The sequence below is a fragment of the Watersipora subatra genome, chromosome 1 (assembly GCF_963576615.1).
Source record: "Watersipora subatra chromosome 1, tzWatSuba1.1, whole genome shotgun sequence".
Lineage (NCBI taxonomy): Eukaryota > Metazoa > Bryozoa > Gymnolaemata > Cheilostomatida > Watersiporidae > Watersipora > Watersipora subatra.
This window is the reverse complement of record NC_088708.1, coordinates 48151833-48179750: the sequence shown is the minus strand read 5'-3', so window position 1 is coordinate 48179750 and position 27918 is coordinate 48151833. Positions and strand designations below refer to the sequence as shown.

General features: G+C 36.7%; 1 protein-coding gene across 1 annotated transcript; it reads right to left on the bottom strand.

The window, feature by feature from the left end:
• Positions 1 to 265: 265 nt before the first annotated feature.
• LOC137385429 (serine/threonine-protein kinase PAK 1-like) lies at positions 266 to 27122 on the bottom strand. The gene is made up of 8 exons (XM_068071884.1): positions 26886 to 27122; positions 21725 to 21900; positions 19253 to 19847; positions 14265 to 14331; positions 10088 to 10296; positions 8616 to 8743; positions 1818 to 1957; positions 266 to 807 (listed from the first exon to the last, which is right to left on the bottom strand). Exons 1-8 carry the CDS (start codon positions 27052 to 27054, stop codon positions 480 to 482), a joined length of 1812 nt encoding a protein of 603 aa, XP_067927985.1. The 5' UTR covers positions 27055 to 27122; the 3' UTR covers positions 266 to 479.
• Between the last annotated feature and the right edge of the window lie 796 nt (positions 27123 to 27918).

Sequence of the window (27918 nt, the reverse complement as noted above, 5' to 3'; positions counted from 1 at the left end):
TGCTGATTACAAATGCAATGACCGATTGCTGAGATTAGTGTACTACTTGCTCTGATGTGGGCATAAAATTAAGTACTGCTAGATCTGAGACTAATAAGAAATACTAATAAGAGAGTAAGAAAGCTTTTATGCATTTCCAATGTTTGTGAAAAAGAAATCAACGGGATCAAAAATTTAATGGCGCCTACGCAACCAAAGCTATAGAAATAGCATGACCCACTGCAGAATAGTAGTAAGCGGTTCTATTGAGAAACGAGATAAAAGACATGCCTCATCTACTTGCATAACCTTTAAAAGCATATTATCACCAAGTACTTTTATTGAAATGTGTGAAAATATGTAAAAAATAAAACACATGTGAATAAAAAAAATTAAAGGTTCTCTTGCACTACTGATGATATCTCTAGAGGGTAGAAAATAATGAGTACACTGAACAGGTTTGAATACAGGTAGTTGTTAATAAAGAGTGTATTTGGGGCTCATGCAGGTTCATAGAGTTTGTCAGTTAGAACGGCAATAAGCGGCCTGAGTTCCTGCTTTTTGGTGGCATTGTTAGTTATAAAGGGGTGAAAGAGCAGTGTTTGAGCTGTAGCCCTCTTTTCAATCTTCTTCTCAAAACATAAGTCTAAAAATTTGTCAAGCTCATCGGAAATTTTGATATCTCTGCAGAACTTTGGTCTCCCTTTTTTGACGATTTTTTGCATGACTTTCAAGGGAGGTTCGTCAAGGTATGGTGGTTCTCCTTGTATCATTTCCATAATGAGAATTCCTAAACTCCAGATATCTGTTTTTTCATTGTACGGCTTTCTGAAATTGTAAGATTCCATCAAATTAGATAAGATGAATAGACTCAGCAGTTCTACATGAAACACAGAAGTACACTTTTTGCTTCATCTTTCCACTACTACATGTTTACTGTACAGCTAGTATTCTACTACATGTATACTGTATAGCTAGTAATATACTACATATGTATTGTATAGCGAGTAATATACTACATGTATACTTTATAGCAAGTAATTTACTACATGTATACTGTATAACTAGTAATATACCACATATGTACTGTATAGCTAGTAATATACTACGTATGTATTGTATAGCGAGTAAAATACTACATGTATACTGTATAGCGAGTAATATACTATGTGTATGCTGTATAGTTAGTAATCTATTAGATCTATACTGTAGAGTTAGTAATCTACTACATCTATACTGTATAGTTAGTAATCTCTTTGCTTGTCATGTGGAAAACTATCTGTTTTAAAACAACCTAGCTTTCACTAGCTTTCTGAAACTGACAACAGAGTTTGTCAGTTATATAAATGTAATCAAGTCATTTGGACATTTGAGACCTTTTTCAAAGCAAGCAATTATTGGGTAGCCATAGCTATGCATTTAGTTAACAAAAATAAATATGTTTTTGAACAAGCCTCTGTTTTTATTTATAGACAAGTGGTTGCGTTTGTGTGTGAAATGGATACTACTGATTCGAAAACCTTTTCCATACCTGGGAGCAAAATCGTTTCAAGTTAAGAATGTCTCATTAATTGTGATACACCTTCAGTTAGCATCGTAAACATGTTTTCATTCCTATAGTCATGCTTTTATTCATTTAAGCTTTTGCTTCATGAATTTTCTATATTTAATACATATTTTAATAAAACAATCTTTTGGTTCAAATTTATCCTAGTTTTAAAATAATCATAAATGTATAATTAATTTTAATATAGGCTTAAAAATGCAAAAAGCTAGGTATTTCGTGGTTGAGACAACTCCAGCACAAAGTGGAGTTGTCTTGCTACTTCATTACTTACTGTCTTATCACCTCAGGACTCATCCAGTACAGAGTTCCTCCCACTGTTTTTCTCATGTCAGTGCTGCTTCTCAACTGTGCACAGAAACCAAAGTCAGCAATTTTGACACCTCCATCAGACGAGAGGGTGATATTGTCACTCTAAAAATACAAAAACATTTAATTACAAAAGTTCATCAACTGGTCTAATTTGGCAAAGCTGTAAGTTTTCAGAGCTACTTCCAGAGCCCAATGTCAGCTCAGTATCATATTATATTTATACAAAACTATCACTTTAGTAGCCTTTGGCCATTGAACTGATTATCCTGGTTTCATGCCAGAGAGTCACCATAATCCACTCGTCCAATGATTAGCATCAGTATATGGTATGAGGCTAGTCTAATAATAGAAATAAGTGCATAGCTTGATTTTGCAATAAGTATAACATTGTACCCCATATGATTGTGTAAACATAAAACATGACACCGTGGGGGCAACTTAACTCCACGAATTTGTAGCAATTTGCAGAAGAATGAAACCTTTTCTCAAACTGCTAGAAAGATTATCCGTCGCAACTAGTTCGACACAAGAAAACTGCTGACATTATCTAAAGATTGTCTGTAAATGTAGCAATCACTGGCAGCATTGACCTAGTTTTTTGAAGTCAATTTGAGCCAAAGTCAGGGAATGTATCATGAAGTACTCAGAATGAGTTTACCAAGCTATCAGAAATGACTGACAGTAACTATTAAAGATGGAGAGCAATTTATAATGGAAAGTTATTGAATTTGTCAAAAATATATTAGCGGCAAATAACTTATAGTATTTAAAACGCAGTAGCTCAGTCGGTCAGATCAGTGAATCGTGGAAGCATTTATTTTTGCTGACTACATTTAACAGGCAAAGCGACTTATTTTGTAGATAAAAGTTTTTCAACTGTCGTATTTTGTCTGCAAGTAAAACAGTTACCAATTTTAGGAGACGATAGACGGAGGAGACGATATCTAAAAACTAACAAATAATAATATTATTTGTTAGTTTTTAGATATCGCCTCCTCCGTTTCTCCCATAGTTGCTAAAGCTGGTCACCAAAGCTGGTCATAACCTTATCATAATATGATAAGGTTATGACCAGCTTTGGTGACCAGCTTTAGCAACTATGGAAGAAACGTTCCGCGCGTGACATAGCATAACCACTTGTTTATACATATCTACAGTATATACCATTCCATCTTTTTCCGCGTATGATTCATCCCAAGGCTGGCTTTTCCAGTTATAGCAAAATTACTGAGTGTGATCAGGGTGCTCATGTTGTAATAGACCTTCTGTTGCTCTAGCTGTGCTCTAGTGATGTCGTGTACTTGTTGTCCTCAATTCAATACATATTACTGCTTGAGTTATTGTTACTAGTACCATGGCAGTCTAGTGTGCTGTGAGAGACGGTCAGGTGTAATAACTATATGTACAATTATTCCAAACTATGGAAAAGTGGTTGAGTGGCGCAGGTGTTTTACTGTTAAGGCTAGTTCACACTATATCGCCGGATTTCGACGTTGATGCCACAATACTTCGGGGATCGTTGATGATAACCATGTTCATACTATCACATACCGATCCGCGTTTGCATCAGGAAACTCTCCGTGACGTGGTGTTTTCAGTTATCTTTTTTAATTTTTGCGAAGAAAACTCTTTGTTCCCGCGTGCTGGAATCAAAAGCTAGTCCCGCAGCGACTACCATAAACAGATATAAATAAATCACTTTATTCGCTACCGCGAATTACCATCGCCGAAATTGTTCACATTTGAAAAGAGATCACCGATGCTCGGCGAAATATCGGAGAAGTTTGACAACTGCAAATTTTTTCGACGTGCCCGCGATGCTTCGTCGATGCCATCAATTCAGGGTACACATAATCGACATAAGGGAAACGCTGACAAACAGCGATATAGTGTGAACTGGCCTTTAGTCCAGCAAGTTGATTGTTGCGAGTTGGAATCTCGTATAATGCAACCATTTTTGCCAAAACTCACAGACAGCTTAGACGGACGGACGGACGGACGGACATTTCTCCTTTTGTGTGAAAGATTATTACTATCATGCTTGTTTATTCATGCTAGTATTGCAAAAGATTCTAATAACAAAAAGTTGATGGCTTCCAGATAACTCTTACTAAGAATCTACCACGACTTCCTGTAATCTTTGAAACATATACATTACAAGCCCTTCCTAAATATACTCATAAAATTAACAAACTGTATGTGCAATCTAATGTATCTCATATATTAATAAACCCCATTTTGTTATTACATGCGTATGCGTGTGCCTGTTTGGTTTCAAACTCCATCTGGTTTCTGAGAACCAGCCTCTTAAAAATCAACCTGCAGGCAATCTAATTAATAATGAAGTCCTGCTAGTACGGACTAGTGTGATGGGCAATAATTTCGACACATGAGGAACCCAATACACATGTAAACAACCACAAGCGATGAAAACATAGGTGCATAATTATTATAACCGTGTCTCCACGTTGTATAAACCGTGTTATCACTTCTTGTAATTACTTCCAGGTGTTCATAAGTACCACTTTTTTTCTACAGTTTTATACACTGACTGCTCATTGTCACAATAAGGACCCCATTGTTGAGGCTATATACATGTATTTATATTTCTGCTTATAGACTCGTTAGAGTCTGTCATCACTACATGGTATCTCATTGAGTTTCAGGTTGCAACTCTAACTCCATATTGCTGACTCCTTCAAGCAATCAAGCATAATGCAACCCACTAGTTAAAAGTTACATAAAGGTTGACTTACAACAAAATTCGCATTACAGTTTTTTGGTATCAAAAGATTTACCATGTCTTACTCTGCAGTGTTGTAGGTGCAAAATATGTGAAAATGTGATTACAAGCTCTTAAAAGCTCAAGAATGAACAGTTAATCGCCGCCATCATGAAACCGCCATAGATTGGAATCAGTTTATTTCTCTGACGTGTGAATTCCATTTGGTTATTGTTTTGACACGTGAGAACGTGAATTGAAAGGCCAATAAAAGTCTCAATATAAAGCTTCTCGTAGCACTAGTTTATGACAAACACTTTGGGTTTTACCAAAGAACCCGTATCAAATATAGATGCTCGCTACTTTACAGTTTTGTTTCAGCTTGGTATAATCGTCTAGTCGTAATCTGATCATGTGGCCCATAGTTCCTGCCAAACAACGCGAATAATCTCTGCAGCATTTTTCGATCATCACAGGTGACCAACAGGCTCGTCATGTTTATCAGAGAATGATATGCACTCCTTCGAGCTAAGGTTAAAAAATTAAACGATTTTTCATCGTAGGTTAAAAGATATCAGTGCTCAAAATGACAGCATTACAATGATGATGAAATAGACGCGTAAGGGCAATAGACATGGTTTTTATCGAATGCGTGAAGTATATTTGTGAAAATATTTCGACGAATGAGGTTGCATAAAAGTGTAAACAGAAGCCATTGTGTTCAACTACGCCCCATTTGACCTGTTTTGAAAAGAGATTCTATTCTATGGCAGTTTCGTGATGGCGGCGATTAACTGTTCTCTTTAGAGCTTATAAGAGCTTGTAATCACATTTCCACATATTTTACACCTACTACACAGTAGAGTAAAGCATGGTCAATCTTTTGATACCAAATAACTGTAATGTGAATTTTGTTGCAAGTCAACCATTAATATAACTGTTATGGTCGCATTCTTGAGATACGCAAAAAACAGTTTTTAGAATTTTATACCTAAAACCTTTGCTGAATCTTTATTATACTAAGGGCCATGTTTTTTCGTTCGTTCATTCGTTTGTTTGTTCGTCCATCTGTCCAAAGTCACGGTTTGAGGTGCAGTTGTGAAAAAAGATTTCACCATGCAAAATTCAAACTCCCAGCGTTCGGGTTGGTAGCCCTACGCACTAACACCTGCACCAGTCAACCACATTGGACATTGTTGAATATTTGTGCACATAGGTATTCTATGTGCCTTATCGGCACACCTGACGATATCTCACAGCACCTGAGACTACCATGGTACTTGTATATATGATGAGCAGTGAGAGGAGAAAGAGAGTTGGATAGTGAACTAACTACTAACTCTGTGCAGAGGAAAATCATTCATGTGCATCAACCGTGGAACTGGTGATAAATCTGAACTATATTCAGGTGATGAGGTAATTACTAGCCTGACTGAAAAGTATGATAGAGTATATTCTCATTACTCATCTCTAGCTTTTGCTCAAAAATGTCATTGATCTATGAGAAGCTTGCGAAGCAATCTTTGAAGAGTACTTGTTTGTGCGCAAAAACAAGGATCTTCACTAACTTAAATAGGCCTATACATCAGTTACTTTTTACTAGTGATGTTTGTAAGTTTTAAAAAATGACTCGATTTAATTTTCATCAAAAAATTAACAATTCAATTCCCAATTCTTTTGCATCATAGGCTGTGTAAAAAACAATTCAGTTCATCATTCAGTGCAAAACACCACAATTTAATTTTCGATTTTTTTCAATGAGTCGGTTCAATTCGATTCTCCGATTAGACAAAATCAACTCTCTATCAGTTTTTAATGAAAATTTACTTATGACAGTGTATCAAAATAACAATAAACGACACTCACTAACCTACCTACACACTAGCTCAGTCTCTTTTCTGTTTGTAAAGTAAATATCATTCTCAATACAGATTTCATTGCTTGTTCGAACGGAATGTAGTCATGCCGAAGTTTTGTTGCTGACAAACACTTGATATTTTTGTTGTAAAAGCGGAGTTTTTATCATGGAACTTCAATTTAAAGTTTTTTAGAATCAAGAAAAAATTCTGCACAAGAATCAATGCATTTGACAAACACAAGGAGTTTTGAATATTTCTGTAGTTTAGTGAAACTGGCGGCAGAAAAAACTCAATCGTTTTTGCAGCTTGTACAAAATGCAGACACACGTTCTCCAATATAGAAACTAAGTCATCAAAAATATCTTAGGTCCAATGTTGAAGAGTTTCATTAGTAGAAATACATTTACGTCGCTGTTTACAATTTTTCCTTTCATCCATCCTAAACCAGAAATTAAAAAACTAAAAACTGCTATTTTATGCTGTGATTTCTGAGTAAAGGAAAACCTAACTTGTTTTTTTTACAAAATGATAACCCAACATCCTGAATATATTTTGGCAGTTTTAGGCGGATCTGTAAGCTTTGTGATCCATCATCAATGTTTTTATATAAGTATTGAGGCTTTACGTAGGGAAAGAATTAAAGTGAGTATTCATAAAGACTAAACAATAAATATGAGCATGACAACATACGCACACAAATAAATATACCTTTCTAGATGACTAGTGCGAAGACAAACCAGAGAGCTATACTATATTAGCGCGTAGTACATATTATCGACCAATAAAATACATGCAGTAATATCGAGGACTTGTGGACACGTGTGCCGCTGGCAACATTGGATCTGCACTGACATCGTTGCTTCGATGCGCATTAAATAACAGATTGGTTTACTTAGGATATCGATGTCTAAGATGGATTTTCCTTCAACATAGTAATAATCATAGTAATAATAAAGAGAAGCATTGGTGCATTTTGACTCAAGTCGTTTGCTTACTGAAAATAGAGTCAATTCATCTATGATAACAGTAAAGAGCTAATTCAATTCAATTTTACTGGTGGAATGAACCGAGTCAATTCAATTATACAGTAGGTAAAATATACCAGAGAATCAATTCAATTTAATTCATTTGTACTTAACCCAAGTGCCCCTCTCTGCCTTTTACTGAACAATGCTCAACAGATTCTAATCAATACAACAGATTTAGTAAGGTTGCCTTGCCTCGCCCCCACCCGTCCTTGCCATGCCCCACCCATCCTTGCCACGCCCCCACCCATCCTTGCCACGCCAGCACCCATCCTTGCCATAACCAAAATGAATAATTATCAGAGGCTACTGTACCTAGCGACTAGTAATGCTGTGAGTGGGATTTTTTGCCATGGCCTCTAACACAGGCATTAGTTCTTATAGTCATTTTAAACATGTCTAAACATGTCTACATGTATTTTGGCGTGAAAATGAAATTCTTGCAAAAACTGAGGTATTTATTTCCATTTCCATCATGAGATGCCACAGAATGTGTTTCAGTTTTGAGGTGGAGCATGATATAGCAACAGAGCATCAGTTGAAAAAAAAAACTTAAACAAGATCCCGAGGCGTTAGCTGAATATTCACTTTTATTGTGTCAACCGACAATCGGATCAACCTGCCAGCATGTCATTATATCAGCAGCATGTCATTATATCAGCAGCATGTCATTATATCAGCAGCATGTCAACATATCAACATGTCAACATATCCCTATGTCAACATATCATCAGCATATCAGCATATGAACATGTCAGAATATCAACATGTCAACATATCAACGTATCAATGTGTCAACATATTAGCAGCATGTCAGTGTATCACCATGCCAACATATCAACGTGTTAACATATCAACATGTTAACATATCAACATATCAACATATTAGCAGCATGTCAGCATATCAACATGTCAGAATATCAACATGTTCATCATATCAATGTATCAACATGTTAACATATCAAAATGTCAACATATCAATATGTCAACATATCAGAGGCGTGCCAATGTATCACCATGTCAACATATCACCATGTCAGCATATCAACTTGTTAACATATCAACATGTCGACATATCAACATGTCAAATAGAAGCCAACCAATGACTATAGTGTAAGTGTTTTATATTTGGTGTAAAAGTAAAGAACTCATACCTTAATGTCTCTGTGTATGATTCTATGAGAATGCAGGTAGTGTAGTCCTCGTAGTACTTCGCGTGCAACAGTTGCTATTGTACATTCGTCTAGGACTAAATGAGTACACAAGCCGGTCAGATTTCCAGCTGCAAATATGTTTATACAACACTTGTTAAGAAAATAACGAACTTGTAATATATATATATATATATATATATATATATATATATATATGTAGACCTACGGCGAAAAACATGCATGTATAATATACATGTATATATACAGTCAAACATAGATAACTCAAGCTTCACGGGACCGAGCGAAAGTTTTCGAGTTATATTTATATGTAGACCTACAGAGAAAAACAAGTACATATACATAGAGTTCAGGTCAGTATAGTATTACAAACATGGAGATGGTAAGTTTTTCTTTGATTGCAGATAATACTTTGAATATGTTCGGGTACCTTATATAAATAAGGCAAGAAAAGGATAGATGGGTAACAGCTCCATATAAGTAAATCAAATTGAGGTTAGACATCAGGGCGTATCAACCCTGAGGTCTGCCCAGAAGGTTCTAGAATTATTTTAGCAGGGCTCTTTGCTTTTTCTTTATTCTAACTGAGGTCTGAATAATTTAAACTTTCCATATTTGCCTAATACTTCTCGGAGTAACCAACAGATACAAGATGGTGCAGAGGTAGGCCAGCGTTGAGTGAGTTTTGTTAAGGCTAACAGTACCAATAAAGACATCAGTCGTAAAGCAAAGGAAATAGTGAAGCAGTTGATGGATATGCTGTCACAAACTGATATATGTACCTGATTAAATGGTATCATTAAGAGTAGATACACAGGCTTTGGGTTGACTCAAAACTGTAATTCCCTGTTCATTAAAGATCTATAGCAATACTCGAATGTATTCTGGTTATTTTAGGTGAGAATTTTGGCCACCTGCCCAAAAACATTGTGACAATCTTGATCAAATTATTACGGTATGAGCTTTATCAATTATTATAATGATGATAGCAATAAAATATTAATAATAGTAATAATAATAGTAAAAATAATTATTATTATTTGTTAATAATTATTGTTGCTTTAGCACAAATTTTGAGGAAGGCTCTACAGTAGAAGACAGTGGTATCACTCTGGCCCAGACTCACTGGGAACCAACCTTAAAAGTTGTGATAAAAACCTCCCATAACAATAACAATAATAACAGTTATCCCATCGTGGTAGGAGATCTTGGTGGCAATCATCGGTTTTTTGATTGGGTGGCTCTATGGAAAGTTGGTGTGACAATACACTAACTGGTACGGCAGACAGCCCTATTAAGAAAGTAGTACCCATCCTAGCCTAGTGAAATTAAGTCGATGACAAGAAATAACTCCAGCTTATGCTGTGATAAAACTGATAATAATAATAATATTGATGATAGTAATATCAACGATAATATTGCTGGTAGTAAATTATAGAAGTAGTTTAACCAACCGTCCATGTACTCCATAACTATCCATAGTGTATCCTTGAGCAGGTAGCTGGTCTTATAGTTGACTATGTTACTGTGTTTGAGCTGAATCAGTGCTTCTAGTTCCTTGACAATATGGGCAAGGTGCATCTGCTTGGTAATATCTATCAACTTTATAGCTACCACTTCATCAGATTCGTTGTCTCTTCCTATGTACACCACACCGGTTGATCTAAAATGTTAGATCTGAGGCTATGAACCGCTAGGTATATAGCATATATATATATATATATAGCAGTATAACGTAAATTCCAAATAACGTAAAAAATGTATGTCAAGTTTTTGCTTAGTACTATGTAAAAAAATTTCCTACAACCTAAAGCGCCAAGTTGGGCGAGGTTTCAAATTCGAATTGAATGTTAATCTCTCTCGCCGCATTTGTGAGAAGAAAAAACACGATATGCGTATAGCATTATATCTACTATATAAAAAATTTCTATGACATTCTAGTCCGTCGTGATAGATCGTCAGATGTGTCGACAAAACAGAGAACAAGTGGCTGCAAAATTGTTCATAAATACTTAAAGGCGATTGATTGATGCTGGCGTTACAGAGTCAGTTTACCAGTCTGAATGTCACGGGTCGGAGTATTGTCAAAAGCTCTCTTTTATCCTAACCTTGACCCCTGGATACAGATAGACAACAAACTGTTAGTACAACTTTTTTATAGTAAAAATATTTTGTTGTTTCGCTTCATTGCAAATGTAACAACCGTTAGCTATTAGTCTGACTTTGCAGAATAAACTTTGCTGCAGGAAAAACTAAGCGAATTGTTGTAAATAAGCATCAAAGATGGGCACCCTCCACCAACTTATTGTGAATTGACTGCAGTCATAGTCTATTAAACCAGTTAAACGAAAAGGAGAAAAGTTATCGATGCAAACCAGTCCATCGTTTTTTTTGACGTCATCACCCTGTTTGCACATGCGCTCGTCCACGAAAAAGCCGCCATCCTTCTAGAAAACGATCGACATTCTCTTGATTAATAGTATTTTTCGGTGTTGTTTTGACACTAAAATAAAAAATTTGCAAACAAAAGCATTGTTTGCAAATAATTAATTGCGGAAGCGTCGTGTTTTTAACAATAAAATGTGTCCATAAAGATGGCGGACAACGATAGAATGACGTCACGAAAAAACGAAGGATAATAGCCTACTGCAGTTATGTTACAGCCAAAAAATTAAAAAAGTCATGTCAAGTTCTTCCTTTTTGTATGGCCAAAGGGGTGAGTTTGGAAAGATCTTGGAACGGAATAGGCAACTTCTATGTATGTTATTGTTCTTATAACGTAAAATCCCTATAACATAAACGCTCCTGAAACAGATAATTTATGTTATAGAAGCGCCTACTGTATGGGTTTGCTGATTGTTTATATGGACTAGCTGAATGCTCGGCATTGCCCAAGCAATAAAAACGTCTTTGCATGCGAACTTAGTTTTTATTTAACATATAACAACAGTTACCGCTCCAACTTACGTGAAATAATTAGCAAGTAATGATTAGATAAAGTCTGTTTTGCTACGATTACAGTGAAAAATTATCTGATTTACAATTATATGATTTTAACTCATTTTTTTGCAATTTATTACATGTTTTAATTTTAATTTAACGTCAATATTATATAGAATGGTATAGAAGCCCATAGTATTTATCTAATGCAAACACACCCTGGTAACAATCATCAAAACTTTATATACGTGCTGTACATGTCAGAAATTAGTAACAAAATAATATATGTTAACCTTAGTAACTATAGTTACATACAGTAACTTTACTGTATTTAGTGGTTATGATCTGCAAGAAAATATAACATTACAATGTAATGCGTGTAATACATACTGTGGAGAGTTCATGCCTTCAAGACAGATGTATAACATACATGTATATGTATAAGTTGAATTTAACTTATATGAGTTTAGCTTACTAAACACACACCTGAAGCTAAGTTTTAGTATGTATTTTACTAAACTTCAACTTGGTCATTGGCTAAAATTTTATCACTTATTTGTTTCCGGTTTTGTTTTCACAATATCTTATAGCAAATAACGATGAACTGAGAGAGAGCGAGCATCGTATCTCTTTCAGGCATTGTCAGAGGGATTCCGACGAGCAGCATATCGGCATTTTCATTATTTCGTCATAATCAGCATACTGCCAAATTTTAATTTCAAGATAAATTTTTGTTGATATCATATGGTGGGAAAAAACTGAAAATTTGTCTTTGTATGACAAGGACGAAAAAACATCGCGTTCCATATTGTAAGGTAAAAAAAATCTTATAACAGGGACATACTAACCCGAAGGTGAACGGTATTAGCTAATAATTTAGTGTGTGCAATCACACAAAACATACACAGTATATATACAGTATATATACTATATAATGTAAAGCTTTGTCACTATAACCAGACTGTCAGAAGACGACAGACAAATGATGACAAACATTTAGATGTATATATATATATATATATATGTAGATGTATAGCTAGTACAAACAGCTCAACTTTCAAAGGCCTACTTGTGAAAGGTAAAGATGACAGCAGAAGTGATATTGTTTTTGTCTGTTGCGCAATAGCCGTTGTAAGCTGGTTTAATAATTAAAACAGTACTTAATTGTTTTGGAGGTGCATTTATATTAGTGAGTGATTTATATAGTGCTTTTAAATTTCTTAAGTGTAGCACCTGGAAGTAGGAGTAACAAATATCTATCATCCAATGTGGCGTGGGAAGTAATGTTTAGCATCTAATGGGGTGTGGGAAGAAATATCTATTGTTCAATGGAGTGTGAGAAGATCAATTGTTTAGGCTCGCTCGAATTATTCTCTACATGTCGACTACAAGTCGATATGTAGTCGACATGAAAACTACTCTACTGATTATAGGATGTCCTATAGACTAATCCAATAAATCCATTTTCAGCATTGACCAAACATGTTTGTTATCCATCACTATTTTTAAAATGCTTCTCTATTATGCACTGAAGTGAGAAGCGATGTTGAAATATTATATGTGTACAATTAACATTACATCCATAGTAGTACCCTGGCAGTTTAGTATGAGAGATTATCAGGTGTAATAACTAAGTGTGCAATTAACTTTACATCCATAGTAGTACCCTGACAGTCTGGTATGCCATGAGAGATTATCAGGTGTAATAACTATGTGTACAATTAACATTCCATCTATAGTAGTACCCTGGTAGTCTGGTGTGCCATGAGAGATTATCAGGTGTAATAACTATGTGTCCAATTAACATTACATCTATAGTAGTACCCTGGTAGTCTGGTGTGCCATGAGAGATTATCAGGTGTAATAACTATGTGTACAATTAACATTACATCTATAGTAGTACCCTGGTAGTCTGGTGAGCCATGAGAGATTATCAGGTGTAATAACTATGTGTACAATTAACTTTACATCCATAGTAGTACCCTGGCAGTCTGGTGAGCCATGAGAGATTATCAGGTGTAATAACTATGTGTACAATTAACTTTACATCCATAGTAGTACCCTAGTAGTCTGGTGAGCCATGAGAGATTATCAGGTGTAATAACTATGTGTACAATTAACTTTACATCCATAGTAGTACCCTGGCAGTGTGGTGAGCCATGAGAGATCATCAGACGTAATAACTATGTGTACAATTAACTTTACATCCATAGTAGTACCCTGACAGTCTGGTATGCCATGAGAGATTATCAGGTGTAATAACTATGTGTACAATTAACATTACATCTATAGTAGTACCCTGGTAGTCTGGTGTGCCATGAGAGATTATCAGATGTAATAACTATGTGTATAATTGTTCGGCAATGCTGGTATGTGGTTGATTGCTACAGGTCTTTTTTTCCAATATCTCTTTGGTCGTGGGCTGTATGACAGTGGAATTTCTAGTATGGTATAATATCCAACAACAAAAATCGAACTAGCACATCCTCAAATTGAAAAGTGAGCTCCATAAGTACTTTCAGTTAACATTTGATATCAATGATGTGGTTATATAGTCATGCCGTGGATCATGACACTTGATGGGTTATATAGCTTTCATAAGCAGACAAACATATACTAATGCTTACAGGCTGACAGACAATGACACAAAGCGATAGATAAAGCATTTCCAGTATAAACAATAATATTTACCCTTCATCAAGCTTTTCTCCGATACTGTATCTTTTTCTCGGATCTGCTCTCTTTTCGACCAGTTTGCCTGCAAACCATCCGCATGCATTTATTACAGATGCCTAAGAAATAGCACCAACTTCTAACATTGTTCATGTTGTGATTACTCTATGAGCATAAGACTATTGTGCAAGAAGGTGAGAGAAATATTGTGGTAACTCTATTAGTATAATATCATGTTGTAGGAGAGCACGAAAAAGATTGTGGCAACTCTATGAATATAACAGTATATTGTGCAAAAGTGGAGTCAAGTAAGGGTCAGACGGGATAAATAAACAAGCAAAGAAATTGATAAGAAGATGATAACGTCTGGATAAATAAATAATGCAGATGGCAAAGTTCAATCTTTATAGATTATTACCAATATCCAGTGCCCTGATTATCAGTTATTATTATTAGTTATTATTGCTATTAGTTATTATTATTGTTATTATTATTAATTATTATTAATTATTATTATTGTTATTATTATTAGTTATTATTATTATTAGTTATTATTATTGTTATTATTATTTGTTATTATTATTAGTTATTAGTTATTATTATTGTCATTATTATTAGTTATTATTATTGTTATTATTATTAGTTATTATTATTAGTTATTATTATTAGTTACTATTAGTTATCATTATTATTAGTTATTATTATTAGTTATTGTTATTGCTTGTACCTTGACAGTCCCGTGCACCGTGAGAGATCATCATATGTAATAACTAAGTGCACAATTATTTTTAAGTATGGAAATATGGTCAGGTGGCACAGATGGTGACATGTTTGGCTGGGAATTTTAATGTCCGGGTCCTGTGCAGTGTAATATTTTTTTCTAACATTCTTAATAGGGCTCTGGACCGACGGACAGACACGACTCTTATTATAGTAAAATTTAGTAGTTCTGCAGAAATATGCTAATTATATATATCTGATCTGCTTTTTCATGTTAGTCAGTGCATTCTTCTTTCATAGTTGTCTCCAGTATTTGATTGATAAGAGATGATTGGCTGCCACCCATCCAATTGAAATTGTGAGAAACATAATACCCTAGGACACTTATGTATTCGCTTCTTCTAACTTTCACGTTTTCGCTGAGTCATACTCTCGCGAAAATTTCATGACCGAAACTAAACTATCATAACGAACGAGCGAAAACGTGGAATTAAATAGCTTTGTTCATTGTTAATCCAAGAAAAAAATGGCAGCAAGCGATCAAATTGCATTATCGATCTCGTTCACACAATTCTACCTGCGGTTCACAATTACAAACTAGTTGCAAATTGAAAAAAAATTTCTTACCGGTGAACTGAACCTGAGGAATCTAATTATGTTTGTTTCACTGCATTTATTTTCACATCACTATATTTTCGCACTCATCAAAGATTCGAAATTAAGTTGCAGCGAAATTTTACTCTGTATGCTATTCACGAAACTAAATACTAGCGAAATATAAGTGTCCTAGGGTAGGAGCAAAGTAAAACACATTTTTACTAATAAACCAAAGCAACAGGAGAAAACTATTGCTAGTGTTGAAAACTAGGTCATCTTTCTAGGTCATTCTTCCCTATTTATTGTTATTAGCAAACAGTTGAACTCTTGCCATCTGCTAAAACTATTGTCGACTTGTCAAACAGCACACAATCAGTCATGACCCGCTGACTCTCTGATAGTATGAATCTTTAAAGATGAACTTGCTCAAAATTTTAGTAGATTTCATCAGAAAGTATCGGTATTTTCCTATCATTTGTGATTGTTTATCATTTTTGAGGTGATCTGATTGCCAGGATGTTTCAAAATTAAAATCGACAGAACTTGATCGCGGTTAAAATGCTCAGATCAAGCATTAAGTATAATGTCTACAGTTGTAAAGAGACTGATTGAACAGAGACGTAACGCTGCAACTTGACGTAATAGCTGATATCAATTATAACAACGGTAGCAGCTAGTGATGTCATTTCGCTCGTAATTTTCTCCCGAGCGTTTTAAGCGCAATCAAGTTTTGTCAATTGGAATCTTGAAACATTTTGACAGTCCAATCACCTCAAACATCAAAGCAGTCGCAAATGATAAATAACCCGATACTCCCTAACAAAATCAATTAAAATTTAGTGTAAGTTAATGTTCAAGCCGGAAGCTCCTTTTGCCCTGCTGTAGAGTACCGCATTATGATTATTTGACCTATGCCTGTTTTATTGTGTTTATGTGTGCGCTACACTTTTAGAGGAATAAAAGCCAAATATAAAACTAAATCAAGCCTTAAACTCTTTTGTTGTATTTCTATGCTTGAAAGTCATCAACTAATGGAAGTGCATAAAATTAGGAATGTTCGCTGCTTAGAAGGAAGCAATTTCTTCTAAGAGTAGGGCTTGCGGAGGATTGCTCAACTAATCAAAGTGATAATATTGAAAGGTGTCACTGCTTTGTGTAATATTTAGTTTGTCTGTTTGGTGTTATTAAACTATATTGACTGCGTGTGGCCTATTATGCTTAGCCAAATTGCATTTCACCAGAGCTTTCTCTGTTCAGTTAAATAAGAAGCAACTTTTCACCAGTGTTTCCAGCTATTGAGAAAATAGTTACTTTTTAGGAAACTTTTTATTCTATTAAATTTCTGTTTACACATAAAAACAGAAAAACGAGATAACTGCTATGAAGTTGTATATAAAGTTAAACCTATAAAGTGACTCCCTCCTCGTGTAGTAGTGTGTCAGGCTTTACCCTCCTCCTCGTGTAGTAGTGTGTCAGGCTTTACCCCCCTCCTCGTGTAGTAGTGTGTCAGGCTTTACCCCCCTCCTCCCCGTGTAGTAGTGTGTCAGGCTTTACCCCCTCCCCGTGTAGTAGTGTGTCAGGCTTTACCCCCCTCCCCGTGTAGTAGTGTGTCAGGCTATACGCCCGCCTCCCCATGTAATAGTGTGGCAGGCTATACCTCCCTCCTCCTCATGTAGTGGTGTGTCAGGCTTTGCCCCCTCCCCGTGTAGTAGTGTGTCAGGCTATACGCCCCCTCCACATGTAATAGTGTGGCAGGCTATACCTCCCCCCCTCCTCCCCGTGTAGTAGTGGGTCAGGCTTTACCCCCTCCCCGTGTAGTAGTGTGTCAGGCTTTACCCCCCCCCCTCCTCCCCGTGTAGTAGTGTGTCAGGCTTTACCCCCTCCTGGTGTAGTAGTGTGTCAGGCTTTACCCCCCTCCCCGTGTAGTAGTGTGTCAGGCTATACGCCCCCTCCACATGTAATAGTGTGGCAGGCTATACCTCCCCCCCCCTCCTCCCCGTGTAGTAGTGGGTCAGGCTTTAAATCTAAATGCCCAAGTTTGAATCTTGTCCTGGATAATCTTTTTTGCCAATCTTCATCCGTGGCTTTGGACAGATGGACAGACAGACAGACAGACGCAGCTCTTATTATAGTAAAGATTATTCATATTACACTGTTGAAGTATTGCGGTGCCTGTTTAAGCTACATGGAAGCTGATTCAATTCTTTCACTGGCAATACTCAACAAGTTCATAGCTATATTTTGTAATTGTAATGGACCGAAATCTCATCCTGGCTTTTGACATTTAGTCCTGTTTACTAGCATCTTGAATTAAGAGAGTAGACAAAATGGGGCACTGCTAACGAGAAAACTCATTCAACGATAAATTCAACTATCATTCAACTATCGACTATCGTTCAACGATTGAAAACCTATTCAAAGATAGGTGTAACTTGTCTACTCTTGATGATGTACAGGAGCCTAAATACGGAGCAACCAATAGCAAAACTGAAATGATGTTTGACTTTCTGCCTCCTATGAAAAATAACCATAAATAATCCAAAATACAAAGGTGCTGGTGATCCGCTATTAAGCACTTCAGTGCGTTGTACCATCTCTACATCTCACACAGTACTGCTGAGCAGCCGGTTTGGTAGTGATTGATTGCGCATAAAATATTTGAGAATGTAAAATTGCTCAGAAAATGTGTAGCCATGGGCAAGCCCCTTTTAGGATCTACCATGGTAAAAGCTTCACACTGTTTCTCAGAAACGAATAATCAGCTTTTAGTCCTCGACAAGAGTTCCTACATATTCCATGTACTTTAAATTTGATAGGCGATTAGCTTTGAAATTCCAGAACATTCTTAAAGGAAACCAACTATTGATTGCACTATTGTTGGTTGTTTTATCTACCTATGGATTGCAAAAGCTATCAGCGTAATACATGCTTTTTTAATATATAGTATTAGTTGATAAGTTTACACAAACTAAAAAATCTAAAAGAAATGCTGAGAATAGTACTGTAATTTTCGCACAATAAGGCGCACTTCAAAGCTTAAAACTTTCTTAAAAACCTTGCCCTTAAGTATGATACGTCGTGTGTGTGAACTGATTTTTAAGATCTGTTGCGTGCCTTTGGCAAGTGTGCTAAGATCACCATTTCAGGGATTTTTTCTGGTGAAACAATGTAAACATCTGCTAAATATTCATGGGATGTATGCTGAGAATCGCTATTTACTTGTTAGAAAAACTCTCTAAAATGTTTTTGGTAAAGTGACATGCTTATAGGACTCAATTTAAACTGGGACTCAGCAGCGGGCAAGTTACGCCATTGTATGCTGATGGGTTGTAAATGGGTAGACCAATGTAAAGCCAAGCACTATTGTCAGCGCATTTGAAAAAGCCGGAATCAATGTTGAACCACAACCGGTTGGCGAGTCTGACACAGATAATGATGAGGAGGAACCCAGAATGTTGGAAGAAGAGTAAATATTTTATCTAATAAAGTTGACTAAGTTCACTGTTTTGCCTGTGTTGTTGTTTTTACACATTTTAAAGTGTGTCTGATAATATGGCGGGCGCCTCATATATTGGCTAGGTACAGAAATAGACTATGGACTTGAGACTGCAATTTATGATACGGTGCAAAAAATATGGTATTTTGAATTTTTTAAGAGGATTGAATAAAAAGATAGAGCTGTGACTCACTCAGTGCCTGCAGGGCTCCATTCCGTGGTTTCACGGTTCTAATTACTTTTGCATTTCTCTTCAGTGTGTTCAATCCTCCAGCATCTGGAGAATCGACTTGACTTCCCTGAGGTGAGGTCTTGTTGTTTACAATGCTCAGCCCTTCACCATCCGCTACCGGTGGTTTGGGTAAAGGATCATTGCATTTACGACCAAGAGTTCCAAATTGGTTAGAGCTCTGTGGTTGTGTCATCTTGAGCTCTTGTGTTTTTGGATGCAGCGTCATCGGTAAATATGGATCCTCTTCGCTGGAGATCTGTGCTTTGAGATTTGAACTAGAACTACATTGAGAGATAGACTCAGAGTCATTTGATTCGTTTGCAATGCTGCCGATTAAATCAGTAGGCAGCTCATATATTTCATCAGACGTATATACCGATTCATCTACATAGAGTCCATCCTGTTCGCCGACCTCCTGATTAACATATATTGCATCTGAATATGAACCGAACTGTTCGTCATATGGAAAGTTTTGATATGTTACATCATTCAGAGCAGTCTTGCCATCTATGTTGGCGTAATCACACTCTGTCTCTTCTGCAGAAGTTGAAGACTTCTAAAATTGTATAAGACTAAACATTGTCTTGCGTGCAAGTTGTACCTCCTCGAGCAAAGTTTGAATTTTTATTCAGTACATGGTATTACCAAGTTATGTGTCTGAAAGTTGATCGGTCTTTAAGAAAATCATCTGTATAATCAATCACTACCGTTCATCCATTGATAGCTAAGTGCTTTCTCGTTTTCTCTTTTTTTTCTCTCATTCACTTTCTCTCTCACTCTCTCTCACTCTCTCTCGCTCGCTTTTCCTCACTCTCTCTCTCCCTCTTTCTTGCTTTGTCTCTCTTTTTTTCTCTTTATTTCATTTTCTCTCTCTATTTCTTTCGTTTTCTCTCCCCCCCCCCTTTTTTTCGCTCTCTTTTTCTCTTCCCTCTCCCTCTATCTCACTATTTCTCACACTTTCTCTCCTTCCCCCTGCCTCTCACCATCTCTCTCTTTTTCCCCACTATGAAGCTATATGGCAGCTAAACCAGGACACTCATATCTCAACAAAAGTAACAGAGGTTTCAGCTATTTTTATGACTATGAAATTCCCGTAGTTGAGTTCTAAACAACCATTTTGAAACTGAATCAGCCATTTGTAAAATCAGTCAGTAAAATTTTCATAATACATTCTCCAAGCAACTAGAAGTTTGAGTCGTGATTGGCTAAGCCAAATTAGTTAGTTCCTTCATTTGTTTGCAACATCGCAAGCGCCACCCTGGTTGTCGCTGTGGCTGCCATGTGCTATAGCAATATCGTCACGCTGCTCTGTAGCATTAACTGGTTTTTCTGGCTCATATATATATATATATTCGTATTCATCTATATTATAATATATTCTATTCATTTAATGGTTATCAAATTAGCATCTGTTCATGGATAACATATAATATCAAGTTTAGATAATGCAGATAATAAATTATCAACTTCTTTTGACATTTTTTTTAACAAAACAAAAACGGTGAAGGAAAAATATGTTTAAGTTCTTTTGAATTGACCAAGAATATATGTTTTGCTACGGCATCTGTTATCATGCTGACAAAAAATCAAACCAAGTGAAGTGTTTTTGTAGCCTACCAAGTACACAGAATGGGTTAAGGGTGGGATAGGAGAGGTGGGGTCACGACTGCTAGTTAGCAGTGTTTGTTTTTCAAAAAGATTAATCCAAGGCTATAACTGAAAATCAACTTGAGGAAGTCCAATAAAAAACCTCAAAGGAAGCAATGAAATGTATCCTACTATTTACTGATAGGATTCATATTAATTATATTTGCAGACTATTTGCGATTCTTCGGGAGACCACATTATGATCGTGATTCTATAGATTGAGCAAAACAACTTCCAAGCTCTGACACTGTGATGACTTCTTGTCAGAACAGAGGCCTCGGCAAGGCAATGCCGCTACTGGCGATTTTTATTATGCAAGTTTAATAGCCGCTAGTCTAGGCAGAAAATGGTGGCATGAAGTCTCGCCCCTTCTTCTTGAGGATGCTAATCAACCAAGCTTCTTTCTTGCGCAATATCTAATGGGAAGTAACCAATTTGTCCTAAAAAATTCAGCGTTTCCTATTATTTAGTTGTTATTGCATAATGTTTCATCGCTAGACAGCTTTGCAGCAGAGCATTGATGCTGGCTGTCATCATTACACTGTAACTAATAAAAGGCACCTTTTGCATAGTAGGCAGTGAATGACTATTGTGTTGTGACCATAGTGACCAGTGACCATAGCGATTAGTGACCATAGTAACCATATAGTAAACAGAGTGGCTAGTGACCATAGTGACCAGGGGGACATAGTGACCATAGTGACCCCCCCACCTAGGGGGGGAGGGGGGTTGGGTGGAGCGTTTTCATTTAAGGGCTAAGGCGATTACCATTATTTTTCTTATTACCTTAGTGATAAAGATAGTATCAGAGAGGTACACAGTTTCGCATTCACCAGGGAAGTACAAGTCTTCTATGCTATGACACCGGTCATCCAAGAAACCAAAGCGTGTGAAGTCAGTACCGATATCATCCATTCTCTCCTTGAGTATGTCCAACTCATATGTAAGAGACTCACTCGAACCTGTCAACAAACCAGCTAGAGAGATGTCCTATTGCGTGATGTCACTAACAACAAAGGGAAAAGCCTCATATACTACTGTCCATTAAATTCTCGTTCATCCAGAATGGTTGACATAGCAAGCACTTGGAATAGTGACAAGAGGTTTGTATCAGCACAGCTTCTTTGGTATTTAAGTATCATAAGTGATACATAAACTGGAAACCGTAATGATAGTAAATATTAAAATGGGAAAGATTTCTCAAAGCTCACTTTAGGCGTCAACTTTCCCAAATGTAATCTTGTACCATTCATCACCAAGTTTTCATGAATTAATATTATAAAAAAGTGAATTTGTGCATCAAAATTGGAGTCTATCAAGTTGGTGTAGGTTTTCTGACAAAACTGCGTCGAAAAACCGTGTTGTAAGATTTTTACACTTTTTGGATAGAATCAGTGTTTTCTTGCTGGATTTCACATTACCCTTCTTGAAGTGGTATCAGCATATTGCTTATTTAATATGGGTCATCAAAAACTTGTGATGGCGGTATCATCGATATAATGGTAAAAAATGACACCAAATAAGGATTTCATGTATTTCCTAAGGAAGCATCCAAGATGTTTCATAGATAGCTTTAATTTACACCAGGAGTTTTCACATATCTGCTAGAAGTGAGAATATCTTTGTCCATATATAAATAGCCGTTTGTATGAAGCTTGCTCATTGAAAACTGAATAAAATGGAACTGACATGAAAAAATCAATCATTTCAACCGATCACAGATGCATCATTTTCGCTGAATTACATGTTCGATTAGAGACGACGCATCGACTATGCTTTACTTTTGTCTTGCTGATGCCTTGCCAATGTTTTCACTCTAGTAAATGACGCAGTGCGTCCATGTGCGTAGTAGTCATTACCAGATTCTGTCTAGATTTAGGCATAGAAATGTATGAAATAGGTTCACCATTGTATGGCCATTTTGTTCACATATTATAGAATACTGTTCACTAATGCTATCCATTATATTATCCACCTAACACTTATACAGTCTCCAGACAGTCATGTGGTTAACCAAACGCCAAGGGGAGTTTGATGCCATCTTTACAGGCTAGACAAGTATTAAAGTCTCACTTTCTAGAAACCTAGCTGTAACTAATTCAGAGTATAGTAGATAAGTCTCGCTGATGCTGCCTTGCTAACTGCCTCTAGTGATATTTAGCGTGTTATTATCAACCTTTAGTCAAAGATTGGAAAACGTTACAGTTACTGCTATAACAGTAATGCATTTTATAAAATTGTCCTCTGCAATAAAAACTTAAAGATGAACTCCCGCAAAATCTTAGTAGATTTTATGAGAAAGTATCTTTCTAGAATATATATATATCTAATATATTTGTAAAGTATTTTCAAAAATTTGTGGTTGTTTTTCATGTTTGAGGTGATCTGGTTGCCAGGATGTTTCAACATCAATATCGGAAAAGCTTTATCAAAAGAACTTTAAAACGCTCAAAAGAAAAATATGAGCGCAATGACATCACTAATTGTTATCGTTGCTATAATCGATATCGGCTACAGCGTTCAACTTGCAACATTATAAGTCTCTATTCTGTCGGTCTTTTTGCAGCTATAGACGTCATAATCGTACTTTCGCTTGATTTGAGTGTTTGAAAAGGTGATTAAATTTTATCGAATTTAACCTTGAAACATCCTGGCAGTAGTCAGATCATCTTGAACATTAAAAACAATCACAAATGATAGAAACATACCGATACTTGCTGATAAAATCTGCTAAAACTTTGTGTAAGCCCATTTTTGAAGAATGAATTAAACAGATGGATTTCAATGATTTTTAATGGCTGCACCACGAGATGAAATGGCAGTTAGTTTCACAAACTAGCGGAGGGTGTTGAGCCAGTGTTGATCCCACCTTATCTGCTAATTCTAGTGGTTAGCTGAAACTCAGATGTATCCAGCCAACCTTTTAAGTTGTAAAAACATTTTTTCGGAAATGCTGCTGTTTGTTCATTATTTATTGCCTAGAAATTATAATTTACAAGTGGCTTTAGACATTACTAAAGTCGTATATATTTGATCTAAGGTTGTAATAACAGCAAAGCATTAATGACCTTCTATACGAGTACAGACAGTACAGACACTCTCCAACTTACGAATGAGATACCTTCCAAATAGCTGTTCGTGAAGCCCGCGAATTGCCTGTTGTCAAGCCTGTTGTGAATTTGTTCACAAATTGTGACAGCTCATTATTGCGTGCAGAATGCATGTTTACGGATTATGTAAGTATGTTTAAGGCTTGTATAAATAACCTATAATGGTTTGTACTGCATTTAAAGAACACTAAATATTAACAAAACAATATGCGCTATAAATATGTGTACAACTGGAGAGAAACAGTACTACCTTAAAATAAATCTTACTAGATTTTTTTTAAAGTGTTGCTGCCTGTCGTGAATGCGTTAGCTGTGTAACTAGTTGAAAAGATTGAACTGTAATCTTTTGCTTATATAAAACTGTTTATTTAATGATAGTAGCGGAAGAGAGAGAGGAGAGGAGAGAGAGGAGAGAGAGAAAGGAGAGAGAGGAGAGGGAGGAGAAAGAAGAGAGAGGAGAGAGAGGGAGAGAGGAGAGAGAGAGGAGAGAGGGAGAGGAGAGAGAGGAGAGAGGGAGAGAAAGGAGAGAGGAGGGAGAGAAAGGAGAGAGGAGAGAGGAGGGAGAGAGAGGAGAGAGAGGGAGAGAGGAGAGAGAGGAGAGAGAGGAGAGAGAGGAGAGAGAGAGGAGAGAGGGAGAGGAGAGAGAGGAGAGAGAGAGGAGAAAGGAGAGAGGAGAGAGAGGGAGAGAAAGGAGAGAGGAGAGAGGAGGGAGAGAGAGGAGAGAGAGAGAAAGAGGAGAGAGGAGAGAGAGGAGAGGAGAGAGAGAGGAGAGAGGGAGAGGAGAGAGAGAGGAGAAAGGAGAGAGGAGAGAGAGGGAGAGAAAGGAGAGAGGAGAGAGGAGGGAGAGAGAGGAGAGAGAGAGAAAGAGGAGAGAGGAGAGAGAGAGAGGAGAGAGGGAGAGAAAGGAGAGAGGAGAGAGGAGAGAAAGGATAGAGGAGAGAGGAGGGAGAGAGAGGAGAGAGAGGAGAGAAAGGAGAGAGAGGAGAGAGAAAGAGAGAGAGAGAGAGAGAGAGAGAGAGAGAGAGAGAGAGAGGAGAGAGGAGGGAGAGAGAGGAGAGAGGAGGGAGAGAGAGGAGAGAGAGGAAAGAAAGGAGAGAGAGGAGAGAGAGAGAGAGAGAGAGAGAGAGAGGAGAGAGGAGGGAGAGAGAGGAGAGAAAGAAGAGAGAGGAGAGAGAAACACAAAACATGTAAGAAGATAAATAAAATGAAGTTTAGCTTACTTTTAAGATGTACTCGAAGGCTTAAAGAGATGAGGAAGATCTTGAGGATTTCATATCCTCAAAGTCACACTACTCAGAAAAAGACGCGCAATACAAAATCTAACTTACGGCATTCCTGTACAAACGTTTTTGACATACGCACAACATCATTCGTATCTACCGTTTTTCTTTATGAACATTTCTGACATTCGCACGACACCGTTGATATTTACCGTTGTTCGTAACCCAAATGTTCGTAAATACAGGAGCGTCTGCAGTTAGTTACTAGAGGAAAGCTCTCTAACTCGTACCTCTATTCAGTCATTTACTAGCAATACAATAAGCAGCAGAAATTTGTAAATGTTTCAGCTAATTTGACTCAATAACCGCACAGTTCTTCATTTATGCACATATTCAGACAGTCTTACTCTCTGTCAGTACTAGATGGCTAAACACACACATTTAGAAGTACTTACTCCCTTCCAGTATTAAATATCTGAACCCACACATTTAGAAGTACTTACCTGCTGCCAGTACTGGATAGTGAATGTTTAATAAAGTTTAAAGATTGCCTAGTCATGAAAATTTAGTAGATAAAAAGTCCAAAATATGAATGTTCCGACTATTGAGATCGCAGCACAAAACAATCGGAACTCCATTAGATCAGTAAGAGAATGCCTTTTGGCTGTACAATTTCCATGGACCTCAATGGAAAAACCAAAAATCTACAACAGCGTTCTGAATAAGGAAATCCATCTAACATGTACAATCATTATAATTTTGAAACATGAAATTTTGACTCACTACTTACATGTATCGCGGAAAATGCTTTGGTTATAGCGCAACCGCTAACAACTTGTTCATGCAAGCCCAGGAAGTAAAGTAGTTTCTAAGTCGCATAAAATGCTAAACATTGCAAGCGCAGTATTTTCTATAGATGATTAGATCTCCTATATATTATCCGAGCCATTTTCCATTGTGTGAAACCACGCAGGATCATATAATAGCGCAGCTGTTCAGCTGAACTGAACGTTATTGCCCAGGTACTCCGTTAGGAATCGACACTACTATACAGGTGATCAGAGGTGACTCTGCACTGATGCAAAGCATGGATTACTTGACACTTGTACTTCTTTGTGTACTTATAGAGTATAAATAAATTTAAGACATACAGCATAATGTTTTTATGGCTGATTACACAGGAAAAGTAATTTACCTACGTTGGTTCATTGAGCCATGCATTGAATGTGTGTAAGTTAACAGGTGTAACCTTATATCTTACAGTCATAGATTTATTTCATCATTGACTATTCTGGATTTGGTCGTTCATTGGTTGTCAAGTAGTGTTTTGGGTGTTTTTGTTTTTGGCAAAGAGCAGGCTGGTATTTTTCATAAATTGGTCAGCGAGGCAATGTGTGTGGTTTTTTGTACACTGACATGACATCTTTACAAAAGTTTCCTTTGCCATAAGAAATGATAAAGAGAAGTTGGGTTAGAACTAGTAATTCCTACATTGAAGGAGGTCAAGGCAAGTTCCCTGTGAGGCGCCTTTAGTAAAATCTATGGTAAGGTTTCGTTAAACAAGCATAAACCATTATGGTCATCTCAAAAAGCCCTATTGACCTTAATAAGTCTTACCTTGGCTTCCTGTTGAGCAGTTACTTTGAGATCCATTGAAATCCATAAAAGAGCTTGTAGAATCTGATGAAAACACTTTTGGTTTAGTGTTGACATTATTCCTTATGACTACTGATAGCGAAGGTCGTGGTGTTTGGCCCTGAGGAGACAGACCTTGCTGCGTGAGCATGGTTGTAGCAGTTGTGAGTGGAGAGAAGAATGGCAAGCGATTGACTTGCTGAGTTCATCAATCATAAACTTGTGACACTCCAGCGCATACTCTAACTAGTACAGGAAAGATTAAAACTATATTGCGGTTATTTTGTAACTAATAAAATATTTGAGCCAATGAGATGAATCATTGAGGCTGGCATCAGGACATGGCGTGGCAAATCAATGAATGAACATTAGGAGTCTTTTCATATACTAGTGAAAACAAGCTAGGTGTTTGACCTCTCAGACCTGCTGTTATTATTTTATTTTTAATATGTACCTTTGAGCAAACAATTATGCTGACTCATTAGTGACTTCCTTATGATGACTTCATTCATTAATGATTCTTAAATCGTTAATTAATAAATGATTAAAAATACTATTTTGTAGTCAGATGTAAGGTTTGTACATACAGTAAACAGAAAGCATCAGAATGCCGGCCTCTGAGTATCTTTTAACTAAGTTGATGAGCTTATGTTAAACTCAACTCAACAAAACTGTAACAACAATGATGTGTTGGTCGTAACTTGTGCATCTCAAAGACTCATGACTGAGGATTGAGCCTGGTACAAGTAAATCTAAGAGCCTGGTACAAGTAAATCTAAGAGCCTAGCAAGAGTTGTACTAAGCCTCTATAGTATACAAGTTTGCTAGTGCTGAAGCTCTTTTAATTGGCTGACAAGCAGATCATGTTTCCATAGTATAGGGTGCTATAGTAGAGCGATGATTGTGCGACACCTTATGTCATGGTTGTCTTCAGGAGCAAGACCTATGCGTGTAGACGGGCAACACCTTTGGTCGCTTAGGCCCTTCCCATGGCACAAAGATGGTGCATTGCAGG